The sequence below is a fragment of the Acinonyx jubatus genome, chromosome D4 (assembly GCF_027475565.1).
Source record: "Acinonyx jubatus isolate Ajub_Pintada_27869175 chromosome D4, VMU_Ajub_asm_v1.0, whole genome shotgun sequence".
NCBI classification, from domain to species: domain Eukaryota; kingdom Metazoa; phylum Chordata; class Mammalia; order Carnivora; family Felidae; genus Acinonyx; species Acinonyx jubatus.
The window spans coordinates 10406377-10417963 of record NC_069391.1 but is presented as its reverse complement, the minus strand read 5'-3'; the positions used below and the strand labels follow the sequence as shown (position 1 = coordinate 10417963).

General features: G+C 41.5%; 1 protein-coding gene across 1 annotated transcript in view; it reads right to left on the bottom strand.

Annotated features, from left to right (window-relative positions):
- The window catches only part of GOLGA1 (golgin A1), a 47776-nt gene extending 36619 nt beyond the window's left edge, over positions 1–11157 (bottom strand). Inside the window, exons 1-6 of the mRNA XM_027035097.2 lie at positions 11006–11157; positions 10148–10197; positions 8757–9062; positions 3293–3383; positions 1203–1277; positions 178–275 (exon numbers count right to left, since the gene is read on the bottom strand). Coding sequence (XP_026890898.1) covers positions 178–275; positions 1203–1277; positions 3293–3383; positions 8757–8891 — 399 coding nt within the window. The 5' untranslated portion in view covers positions 8892–9062; positions 10148–10197; positions 11006–11157. The remainder of the gene's footprint in view (positions 1–177; positions 276–1202; positions 1278–3292; positions 3384–8756; positions 9063–10147; positions 10198–11005) is intronic.
- Between the last annotated feature and the right edge of the window lie 430 nt (positions 11158–11587).

The window sequence follows — 11587 nt, the reverse complement described above, 5'->3', positions numbered from 1 at the left end:
CCTACACAGAATGATAGAATGATATTCTGGATGCATTCTCACATTCCGGATGCATTTCATGATTACAACTTCTCTCCTAGACTATAAATATTTTCTACCAGGTTTATTTCATGATTTTTGAAATCATGTCACGAAGTGAAATCTTTCCACCAGTCTTGGGCGTCACATATAAAATACCTGGTCCTTTCTGGCTAATGCCAAAGCCAGTCCTTCTGCCATTTTGGCTCTGTTGGCTTGGAATGTCTCATTCTGCTCTTGAAATTTCCGCATGGAAGCTGTTAACAAAGAGGCTCTATTTGAGATATGGAAATATTTCAGAAACGGCATGACAAATAGCCCAGTGATTACAATTGTCACCTAACAAAAAAGATCTAGGTCACGTAAGTGAATAACGAGACTGGGAAAAACCTGATCCATCTCAACTTTCCCAGAATCTTTTGGACCACAGTTGTTTTTGTTGCTGGCATTATTATTATTATTATTTTTTGCTTTCTATTGTTTTGTTTTTGTAATAAGCACATATATACATTTAGGAAGATGCCAAAAGGTAACTTTTTCAATGGCACAATGACAGAACATGATTTGAGTAGGTTGCCAGAAAACAATAATGCCTTTGCTAAGTGCTGATTACTACCACTTTCTCAGAATTAAAAAACTTAGCAAAACGAAGAAAACCTTCTTTCACTTTGTTTTCCTTTAAAAATTTTTTAGTATATATTACATCAACAGAAAATAACTTTCTATTTCTGTTAGCATCTTTCTTGGCTTGAATCCAAAGGAGAACATATAAGTTAGGATAGACTAAACAATATGTACCATTGTTGGAGGAGTGATGACAGCTTAAGATATCCCCCCATTACTGAATGCAGCAGCATGAAGCTACAGCTCAAACCAGTCTCCTAATCTAGGCCGAAGGGCCAGGCACACTATTTTACTAAAATCTAAGGGCAGCCAATACGCTGGATGAAGACAAGCTGATACACACGATGACCTTCTCCTAAGAAGCATGCCCATCATGTAACATAAATAGGAACTGTATGTTTATAAATATCAGACAAATGTTATATCAACCTGATTAAGAAGTACACTTACAAAGATTGGAGTTATGACGAAGGACAAACTTATCCGTACGCTACTGTTTCATTTAAAAAAATATATAAACCCTAAGAAGATTGAAAAAAAAGCAGGAAAAAAATACGTACAATCCTGGTGTTTTTCTAACGCAATTTCAAGCTTCTCTTTTATCTTCTGCAAGTTTCGGACCTGTTCAGCATAGTCTTGGGTGAGGAAGGTGACGCACATACCAGGAATGGACAAACATCAGGAAAGGAAGTTAATTAAACAAAAAAATGAGTGAAAATGATGATGATTTTCTCAACCTGAAAACCATTGCTGTTAAGGAAAGCTAGGCAGACAGCCTCCCGTTAACAATGAACAACACAGGCAAACAGGTATAGTACAAACTATCCACAGTGTTAATGGTGCATACAAACAGGCAGATTTGTTCAGCCTGGATAGGGAACAAGAACTGGGCCTGGACTGGTCATCAGAAATGCTCTGCTCATTATTTAATTTCCAATCTCAGTTTTCATTTCCCCCTCCAGTATTAGCAATAGGAGAGGTCAAAGGGAACTCACTAGCTCACAGTCCATACAACTGAGTAACAATGGTTAGGGCGATAGCAAACACCTTACCACAGTATGGTCTTTACCATGAAAGTACTTAATTCTCTAGAAAAGTCAGCTTCTTTTCTACATAGAAACTGAGCTTCCTATGCCATATTAAAGGTGAAAGTCAGAATTAATTACCTGGGTGGCCAAAGAAGATAGTATGGAACAGTAGAAAAGTAGGCAAGCTTTAGTTCAAATCCCAACTCTGTCAGTCCTTAGCTGAGACCTTAAGCAAATTATTGGTCTTAAGTATTAGTTTCTTTACTTATCAAATGATATTAATTGTGCCTGCTTCGAATGCACTTAATAAACAAAGTGTTTTAGATGTCTTAATTAGATAATAAACTAGGTATTTTTCCATGCCAGAACCACTTGATACACAGTGCTCAATAAAAGGTAGCTGCTATGTTGTTGTCGTTGTTATTCATACTTAACCCGGAGGAAAATACTCGGGACATAACTGGACTAAGTGTCCGTTCTCTTCCCTGTCCCTCCTCTAACTTAAGTCAAGCCTAAACCATTCTTCCTTCTATATTAGGGAAGGCACATGATATTTTACAGCTTTCTCCCCAACATTAAGCAAATGTGACGTTATTTCACCTCTGTTACTGATACTACTTACAGGCACGCATAACAGGATGGTCACAACTGAATTTAAGGAAGACTGTAGTTAAGAGCATGGACTCTAGCAAGCAAATCTGGGTCTGGATCTCAGCTCTACCACCTACTAGTACTTGTGTGACCTTAACCTCGTTCAGCCTAATAAGGCTACAGTGAGGACAAAATGAGATAATGGATCAACTGGGATCTGGGAGCTGTGCTACGGACCTTTGGTAACTCACACACACAAATACTTCACATACGACTTGGCGAATTCTGTAGTCTACTGCTTTCACTCCAAAAAAATGTGGATAAGGCCAAGGGACAAAAAGAAACACAGAAGCCATTGACCACTTCACAGGATGAAACTTTCAAAATGTATCCACTGGCAGAAACCAAAATAAGAACTCACAACTCTATCACAAACATGCCCTGTCAGGCAAGGATATGACGGAAGTTGTGTTAACTGTAAACTGCACACAAAAGACATAATGAGAGTTACAGCTTCTATACAGGTGTTGAATATCATTGCAAAGTGGCCTAAAGACCCAGAATGACATTTACACAGGTGATATGTAGCTGTAGCAAGTGACCACATAGCACCAAACCTTCTTTGGTGCTGAAGAATCCACATATTGGCCATTCCCTATAAATACTATTCCCTACCCCTCTCCATCTGAAAGTAGGCTATGCTAACGGGTAAAAGATGGGTCATAGGTAGTCTATATACACTTTTAACACCTTTGATATCCATGGCTAGAAACCTCAGGAGCAGAAAAACCTAAGTTGTTGGGTTTGTTTTTTTTTTTTTTAACTTTAAAACTCAGTTTTGAATTTACACTATTCGGTACACTAATAAAAGGAGGGAACAAAAAGGGTACAAATTGCTCCAATGTGACTAAGAAATATATGAAAATATGTCAACATAACTATAAGGTTATACTACATGGCTATTTTATAAAAAGAGAGAGTTAACCAAGGCAAGTTTTCTTTGCTTGCTTTTTATGAGTTCTTTGACATACCAGAAAGTCTGGCTTCCAATTTCCGTATCTGTTCATTTCTTCTCAAAAGCTGAGATGAAAGATCTTCTCTGGAGCTGCTTCCATCGGAAGCCTGTTGAAATTGACACAAGAAGAGGTCATATTCATACTTGGGTTTTCTGCAGTGTGAGACCCCAGTACTGAACCAGAAAGCAGTAAGTCTTATGTTAGGTTTGGTTATACTTTGTGATCATTGAAGAGCCTCTTAACGTACCTGGGCCCTAGTCTATCTACTTGTAAAGAAGAAGCAACACTAGAAGGAGATAGATGCTAAACAGATAGATTATGTTTGTGTGTGTGTATGCGGTACTGCAATAAGCAGTGATAAACAAATCCATTGTGGTCATATCACACCAAGTACATAAAATACAAAGAATATATTTTCAGTGATAAAAAAGAAAATCACTTTATTTTTTCCAAGGTAAAGTCCCGGGATAAAATGGAGAAGGTTCTTTAGCAAGGGAGCAAAGACTGGTAAAGAACTGATCACAGACGTTGAAAAAGTTTCAGTATAGGGGCACCTGGGTGGCTCAGTCGGTTAAGCGTCCGACTTCGGCTCAGGTCATGATCTCACAGTCCGTGAGTTCGAGCCCTGTGTCGGGCTCTGTGCTGACAGCTCAGAGCCTGGAGCCTGTTTCGGATTCTGTGTCTCCCTCTCTCTCTGCCCCTCCCCTGTTCATGCTCTGTCTCTCTCTGTCTCAAAAATAAATAAACGTTAAAAAAAAAAAATTAAAAAAAAAAAAGTTTCAGTATCTTTACCTAAGATGCATCAAGAACTTTAGTACGTAGTATGGATTCAAGAATCAATATATTAATGAGACATCAATTTTCCCCAACAATCTATTTTAAAATATGTGAATATTCCTATTACTTTGAATACTGCTTACTATTGCTAATAAGTAACTTTTTTCTTTCAATTGTAAAAATTTTTATTTTTAAAAATACAGAAGACTAGGGAAAATGGTTTCATGAATGTTCTCCACCTACTTTAATAATTGCTAACATTTCCCCATATTTCCTTCATTAAGTTTTATTTTACTGAGGTACTATAAATAAGACATGACATTTCATCCTAAATACTTTGAAAAACATTTCTAAAATTTAAGGTCATTTTCCTTTATAACCACAGTACCATTATCATGCTTAACAAAATTTAAAATATTACCTAACATCTAGTCTTTAGTCATGTTTCCCCATCTTATACTTTAAAGGTGGTTGAAAAATTCACTTTAAATATCCATTTATTTAGAATATTTAGACACTTGCCCAATCCAACATTGATTGAGACCTGGTAAAGTTTATAGCAGTCTCTGGAGGTGGAAGGCCTGGGTTAAAGTCCCATCTTCACCACTTATTAAACAAGAACCTGGGCCAATTAGTCACTTTCTCTGTGCACTGATTTCCTCGTATGTAAACTATGACCACAAACAGGATCAATCTCACAGAGCTCTGATGAAGGTTAAATAAATCAAAACTTGTCAAGTCCCTAAACAGAGACTGGCACATAATTAGTTTTAAGACATATCACCTATTATTAGTAGGAGAAATTATGATTATTACTGTTAGTGAGACATCCTATTCCCAGCATTGTGCTAAGCATTGGGAACAGAGGTGAGACAGAGAGTCCCTACCCAAAACAGCAGCAGCTGAAGCAGCTACTATTATGAAATGCCTGTTAAGAGCCAGGCATTATGCTAAGTGTTTTATTCACTAGGCAGATAAGAGCTAACATTGCAGGCCTGCAATCACAATCCTTAACAAGGTCTGCTTGTAAGGCTGGCCCTGGACTGGCCTATGGGAACTTAACACTTAAAAGGGTTCCCACCACCCGACAAGAATGGTTCACTGTACCTAACTGTGTTTGTGTAAAAAATATGGTTTATGCCGAACACCCATTTTCCTTCTGGGAGTCTGGAATTTTGGTAAATGGTTGGCAGTAGGTGCCTATGTGAAGGGCCTCCAATAAAATCCCTGGGCACTGAGTCTCTAATGAGCTTCCCTAAAAGACAATATTTTACATGTGCTGTCACAACTCATTGCTGGGGGAATTAAGTGTGTCCTATGTAACTATAGGGGGAGAGGACTCTTAGAAGTTTGCACATGGTTTTCTCCAGACTTTGCCCCACGCACCTTTTCCTTTTGCTGATTATGCTTTGTATCCTTTCACTATAATAAATGACAGCAGTGAGTAAAACCATGCAGAGTCCTGTGAGCCCTCCTAGTAAATAACTGAATCTAGGGGTGAACCTTGGGGACCCCGACACATACATTTTAATAAAGACAGGTACAGTTCCTAAAGATGTGAAACTAAGACACAGAAATAAAATATAGGACCTTGCCTCAAGTCACATAATAATGATGCAGCTGGGAATCAAATCCAGGTCTAACTCCTTAAGCTGACCTTTTTTTTTTTTTTTTTAAAGTAGGCTTCATGTCCAGTGCAAAGCCCAACATGGGATCTGAACTCATGACCCTGAGATCAAGACCAGAGCTGGGATCAAGACACTTAACTGACTGAGTCACCCAGGCACCCCCTGACCTGAGTTTCTAACTGCTTCTCTCTACTGCCCTTCATAAGGCTCCCAATTTACTGAGAGACAAGCAAATCACCAACAATGCAATAGGTGCTATTACAGAGGTAAGTAGGAGACAAGGGACTAAACTCAGCTAGGAGGGATAAAGGGTAGAGGGGGTGATAAGGGCAGGTTGGGTCAAGGGGGCTTCCTGGAAGTAACATGTAAGCAAAGTTTTGAAAGATGCACAAGTCTGTCAGAGGAACTCAAGAGTGAAAGGAAGAGACAAGAGACATTCCAGAGAGAGGAAAGAGCAAGTGCAAAAATCTGTAGGCATGAAGGAATGTTGTCCATTCCAGAAATGCAGCAATTTCAACATGGATGGTGGACAGGTAAGCTGTGCCAAGACCATGAAAAGTTTACTACTGCACTATGAGTTTGCACTTCATCGTGAAGGTGATGGGAAAACCACTGAGGAGCTGGACAGACATGAACACACAAGCAATGGAGAGACATGAACACATTTGCATTGGGGAGTTATTGGAGGCAAAGAGCCCAGACAAGCTACCGCATTTTTCCAAGAAAGAAAGACAGCTTGAAATAAAATGGAAGTAAATGTACTATTAGCAATGGAGTCAAGAGAGAAAGTTTGAGACATTTAGAAGACGGAAGCCACAATATTTGTTGACGGGGCGCCAAGAAATGGAGGAAAGAGTCTAAAATGCTTCCAAAATTTCATACTGGTGACTTGGGGGATGGAAGTGCACACCTGGAGATGGAGTTAACGAATTTGATTTGGTTCGTTTTAGAATTTGAGACACTAGGGGGCGCTTGGGTGGCTCAGTTGGTTAAGCCACTGACTCTGGCTCAGGTCATGATACCGTGGTTCTAGAGTTCCAGCTCCATGTCGGCCTCCAGGCTGACACCTCAGGGCCTGGAGCCTGCTTCAAATTCTGTGTCACTCTCTCTGTCCCTCCCCTGCTCACATTGTGTCTATCTCTCTCAAAAAAAGAAGTAAACATTAAAAAAATTTTTTTTTAGAGTTTGAGACACTAGGGGCACCTGGATGGCTCAGTCGGTTCAGTGTCCAATTCTTGATTTTGACCCAGGTCATGATCCCAGGGTTGTGGGACCAAGTATGGCGTTGAGCGCCTCACTGACCATGGAGCCTGCTTGAGATTCTCTCTTTCTCCCTCTGCCCCTTCCCCACATGTATACACTCTCTCTCTTTAAAAAAAAAAAAAAGAAGAATTTGAGACACTAGAGGAAAAACATCTCATTGGAGAAATGTATGCAGTGGGATACACAGGCCTGGAGATAGGGAGTGAAGATCAAAATGCGCACACAGTCAGGACTCCTGGGTGGCTTACTTAGTTAAGCATCTGACTCCAGCTCAGGTCATGATCTCATGGTTCTGGAGTTCAAGTCTCACATCAAACTCTCTGCTGTCAGCACAGAGCCCACTTCAGATCCTCTGTCCCCTTTTCTCTGCCCCTCCCCCACTTGTATGTTCTCTCTCAAAAAAAAAAAAATTAAAAAATGTATACACACTAATTTCAAATAGATTATTTAAAGTCTCAAAGGAAAGTATTTCCTGAATTCAGACCAATATCTATAACTGGTATACCTTCAAGATGAAAGACTTCGTTTAGCATGTTACCATGAAGGTAAAGCAGATACTTCTGCCACAGAACTCAGCACTGGAACTATATCCTTCAGCCCGGGGATCAAATGTGCATTATATTCCCTGGTAAATATAGCAGCCAACAATTTAGATATGGTAATCTTATTGTTCCATCCCAATAACCTAATAGCTTTTGCCATGTAATCTGAGCCAGGACAGGTCATATAAGAAAGGAGAAAGAAGACTCATATGACCATGGAAACAACTCAAGTGTCTATAATCAGGAAAAGACAGAGATAAATTGTGGCCTTGTCAAATGCTGAGTCTCAAACAAATGAATCACAGCTTCATGGAACACAGCTTCACTGGAAACAAGGTGAATTAAAAAAAAAAAAAGTAAGTTCAAGAAGACTAAGGCATACTAGTTTTATAAAGTTCACAAACATGCAACATTAAACAAACTATAAATATGTACATATAAAAAATATATAAATATGTACATATCCTGGAGGACATTTTACAAGTCAAGAGAATGATATATACAAAATTTAGGATGGGGTTATTTGGAGAGCAGGAAGGAAGAAAGGGAACTGGGAAGGAGCATACAAGTGGCTTCAACAGTATCCATAATGTTCTATTTCTTTGGATAGGTGGCAACTTAACAAGCATTCATTTTACTTTTATGTTTTATACTTTACATTTATATTACACACATTCTTTTACATATATGTCAAGCATTATAAATAATTTTTAAAGAAGTTATTTGACTTAAAGAGGATCCTATCATATGCCAAAAACACACTTCCAGTCCTAAGGCTTGACATCTACCTAACACAAGAGCACCTTCATTTTTTTGAAATCTTTCCAAAAACAAAGACACTCTACAAATAAGGGACATACTGCAGTCATCGGTGTCATCTTTTCATCAACTTTCCCCATAAAATAGTGCACTCTGGCTAACTCCACACCGTAACTCACAAACCATGTTAAGCACCAATGACTTAAAGGATATCTGTCTGCAGTGACAATAAGCCAAGTCTTTTTGAGAAATAAAATATAAAACAAGATGCACAAGGTATAAAAAGAGTATAAGAGGACATTGTAGAGAATACGAAAAGGGACTTGAAAAAATTAGGAAAAAAGAAATAGAAAGCACCTTAGAGTAAGAAGAATCAGATATAAACCATACATAATCTTGCAATTTAAAAAAAATATTTAAAAGAACATCCAGGTGTCCTGAGGATTCTCTGAATTATTTAAAAATGTATCAAGACTGTGCCAAATATTAGAAACTAGAGAAGATACTTACAAAGTCATCTCCTGAGTCGGCTCCCATAGAGGCAACCGATTCCTTGCTCACTGACCGTGGGATCCGAGTAGCACCTCCTGGCCTCTGGGCCACAGCAGTCTCTTCTGCTATTTTCTTCTTTAGCTTTGCAAACATTTTTGCTGTGTGGCTATCCTGCACTGATGACCAGCTTTTGAAACCACCACAGTAGTCTAGTCCTTAGGCCAGCAACCAGGACTTCAGAGACTGGTGCCTAAAAAGTTCCAGACATCCGAGATAGCTGCATTCCCACTTAAATGTGGGCCAACAGCTTACAGAACACAGTATCTAGAAATCAGATGAAGGAGAGATCTAAGTTAAACACAGGAGAGATTTCACAACTGACTTGCTATGTTAAGCTTCAGGTTTCAAAATTAAGTTTCCTAATTTTACATGTACATTTAACAGAACACAATTGCTAAACATTGAAAAAGCACTCGGGTACTTCATATGCATAAACAGGTAAGGAAATCCAGTCTTGAGAAGATGAAGTAATCTGCCAAAGAGTGTGTGGTTAAGTGGAAGGGCTGGTATTTTAACCGAGGACTCTGACTCACAAGTCCTTACTCTTTCTTTATTACACCACGTTGGCTATGGCATATAACACACTTTAGTAAAACTTCCCAGAGTACACATTAACATCACATTATGGCTTGGAATCCTTCCCCCAATATTAAGTTTAACTACAGTTTACTTTTTTTTTTTTTTAAGATGAAGACAAAAATATGTAACTCAATATGGGGATAAAGGTGTAACATTCTAATGTTCTAAGATGGTTTGCAATCAGCTGTTCACTAGAAAAAGCCGACAACCTAGAAAAAAAACCCCACAAGCCAGACAACCATACTATAAAGCACCAGATACCTTTACACATTTCCGGGAAATGCTGCACGGTTCTCTTTAAGGGTGATTAAAATGACCTGAAATCAGGGGCGCCTGGGTGGCTCAGTCGGTTGAACGTCCGACTTCGGCTCAGGTCATGATCTCACGGTTTGTGAGTTTGGGCCCCACGTCAGGCTCTGTGCTGACAGCTCAGAGCCTGGAGCCTGCTTCACATTCTGTGTTCCCCTCTCTCTCTGCCCCTCCCCACCCCTGCACACACTCTGCTTTCTCCCTCTCTCAAAAATAAATAAACATTAAAAAAGATGACCTGAAATCGGTTTCTTCTTAAGAATGTTTTACATGAGATTCAAATGTTTTTTCCTCCCGGTGTTGTATGAAACACTAATATTCCGGTTCCAACCTTGACTTATATCCATGTTTTGTGGAGGATACCTAAGCTCTGCTCTAAGGTCTACAAATGACTTCTGAGCACTTCAGATTATCCATTTAAGTCTGTACAACTCTTCAATGTCTGTAAACCACCTACTCACCTGGCTTATCTGCCAGATTTAAAACAGCTTGGAGGTCAAAGCATTCTGTCCTGCATGAAAACAAAGATAAAACGCATTGGGTATTTCAAGTGTAAGGCCAAAATGTTGGGGGGGGAGTGGAAGAGGAGACAGGGAGGATTAACCAGGGGACAGAGGGGAGAATCTGTCACTGCAACAATCCTCAGTGGGCGACCTTCCTTCACCCTGGTCTCCTTTGCATTTGTGATCTTTCCAAGACCTGCACTAACAGGCACAAAGAATAGAATCTCTCACTGGTGCCTAAATTCACTTCACCTTGGGAGCCCTAAGCAAAACCAACTTGAATGAAAGAAATTAAGGTTTCCCAGGGTATTTATTTCTCAGTTGATTCTGGCAGTCACACATTGTTTACCTGGCCACACCGGGGGCTGTCCAGTCACAGAGACTTGACTCACACTAAAAAGTCGCTGAGAAAAAGAATGGCTAAATTGGGTAAAAGACAGCTGCCTAACGCCCAGGGAGGCAGGCAGGTAACTTGCTAAGGGAGTCTGGATCCCACTCATTCAGGCTCCTTCGAGAACCTGCGTTTGGGCTGTCAGAGAAAAGAGGGACCCAAACGTCTCTCCCATTTGACAGCAAGGAAACTGAGACCCAGAGAGGAGTGACTTGTCCAAGGTCGCTCGGGGGGAATCCTGAAACTTATAGGTTCCAGACTCCCAGGCCCGGCAGCCCCTGTACCCCCACCCCCGCCCTTTCAGAACCCTGGCACCGCCCCCCGCCTTGGGTCTTGGGCAACCCCGTACGGGCCGCTCTGGGGGCAGACCGGGGCCACCGGGAAAATGAGGGGTCTGCTGGCATTTCCAGCCCCCGCCCGCGCACCTGCCGCTCTCTGGGCAGCCGGCAGAGCCCCGCCTCCGGGACCTCTCACGAACGCCGGCCCGCGTCACCAGCCCCCACGGCCGGCCGGCTAGCAAAGCAGCGACCCGGAACCGCACCTCCACCAGCGCTCCGGAAGTGGCTGCGTGCGGGGCGGGCCTGCCGTGCGCATGCGCCCGCTCGCGGTCTCCGCGAACGACTTCCAGATCTTTGGGGCGGCGGTTGGGACGGAGTCGCTGGAGGGCGCGGGCGCGAGGCCGGGCGCTCCTTGAGGCCGGCCTGCCACGTCAGCCAGAGGACCGACATGTGGACGATGACTGGGTGGCCAAAGCCTTTCTTGTTGTCGTTGTTGTTGTTTTAAGGGGGCGGTGCGGAGCGGGGGGAGTGGGAGGAGCCTGCTGGCAGAAGGGGAATCCCCAATTGGTGCCGTGGGGCCAGCGTGTGCTGTGAGGTTTAGAAACCCCGAAGCCGTGACTGTGCTCAGCCGACTGGGAGTTTCCGTTCCGCTCTCCGCATCCCAATCCCACTGCACCGTACACGGCCCTCTTGTCACTTTGTAGTAATCCCTGCAAGCCTGTGGCTCCA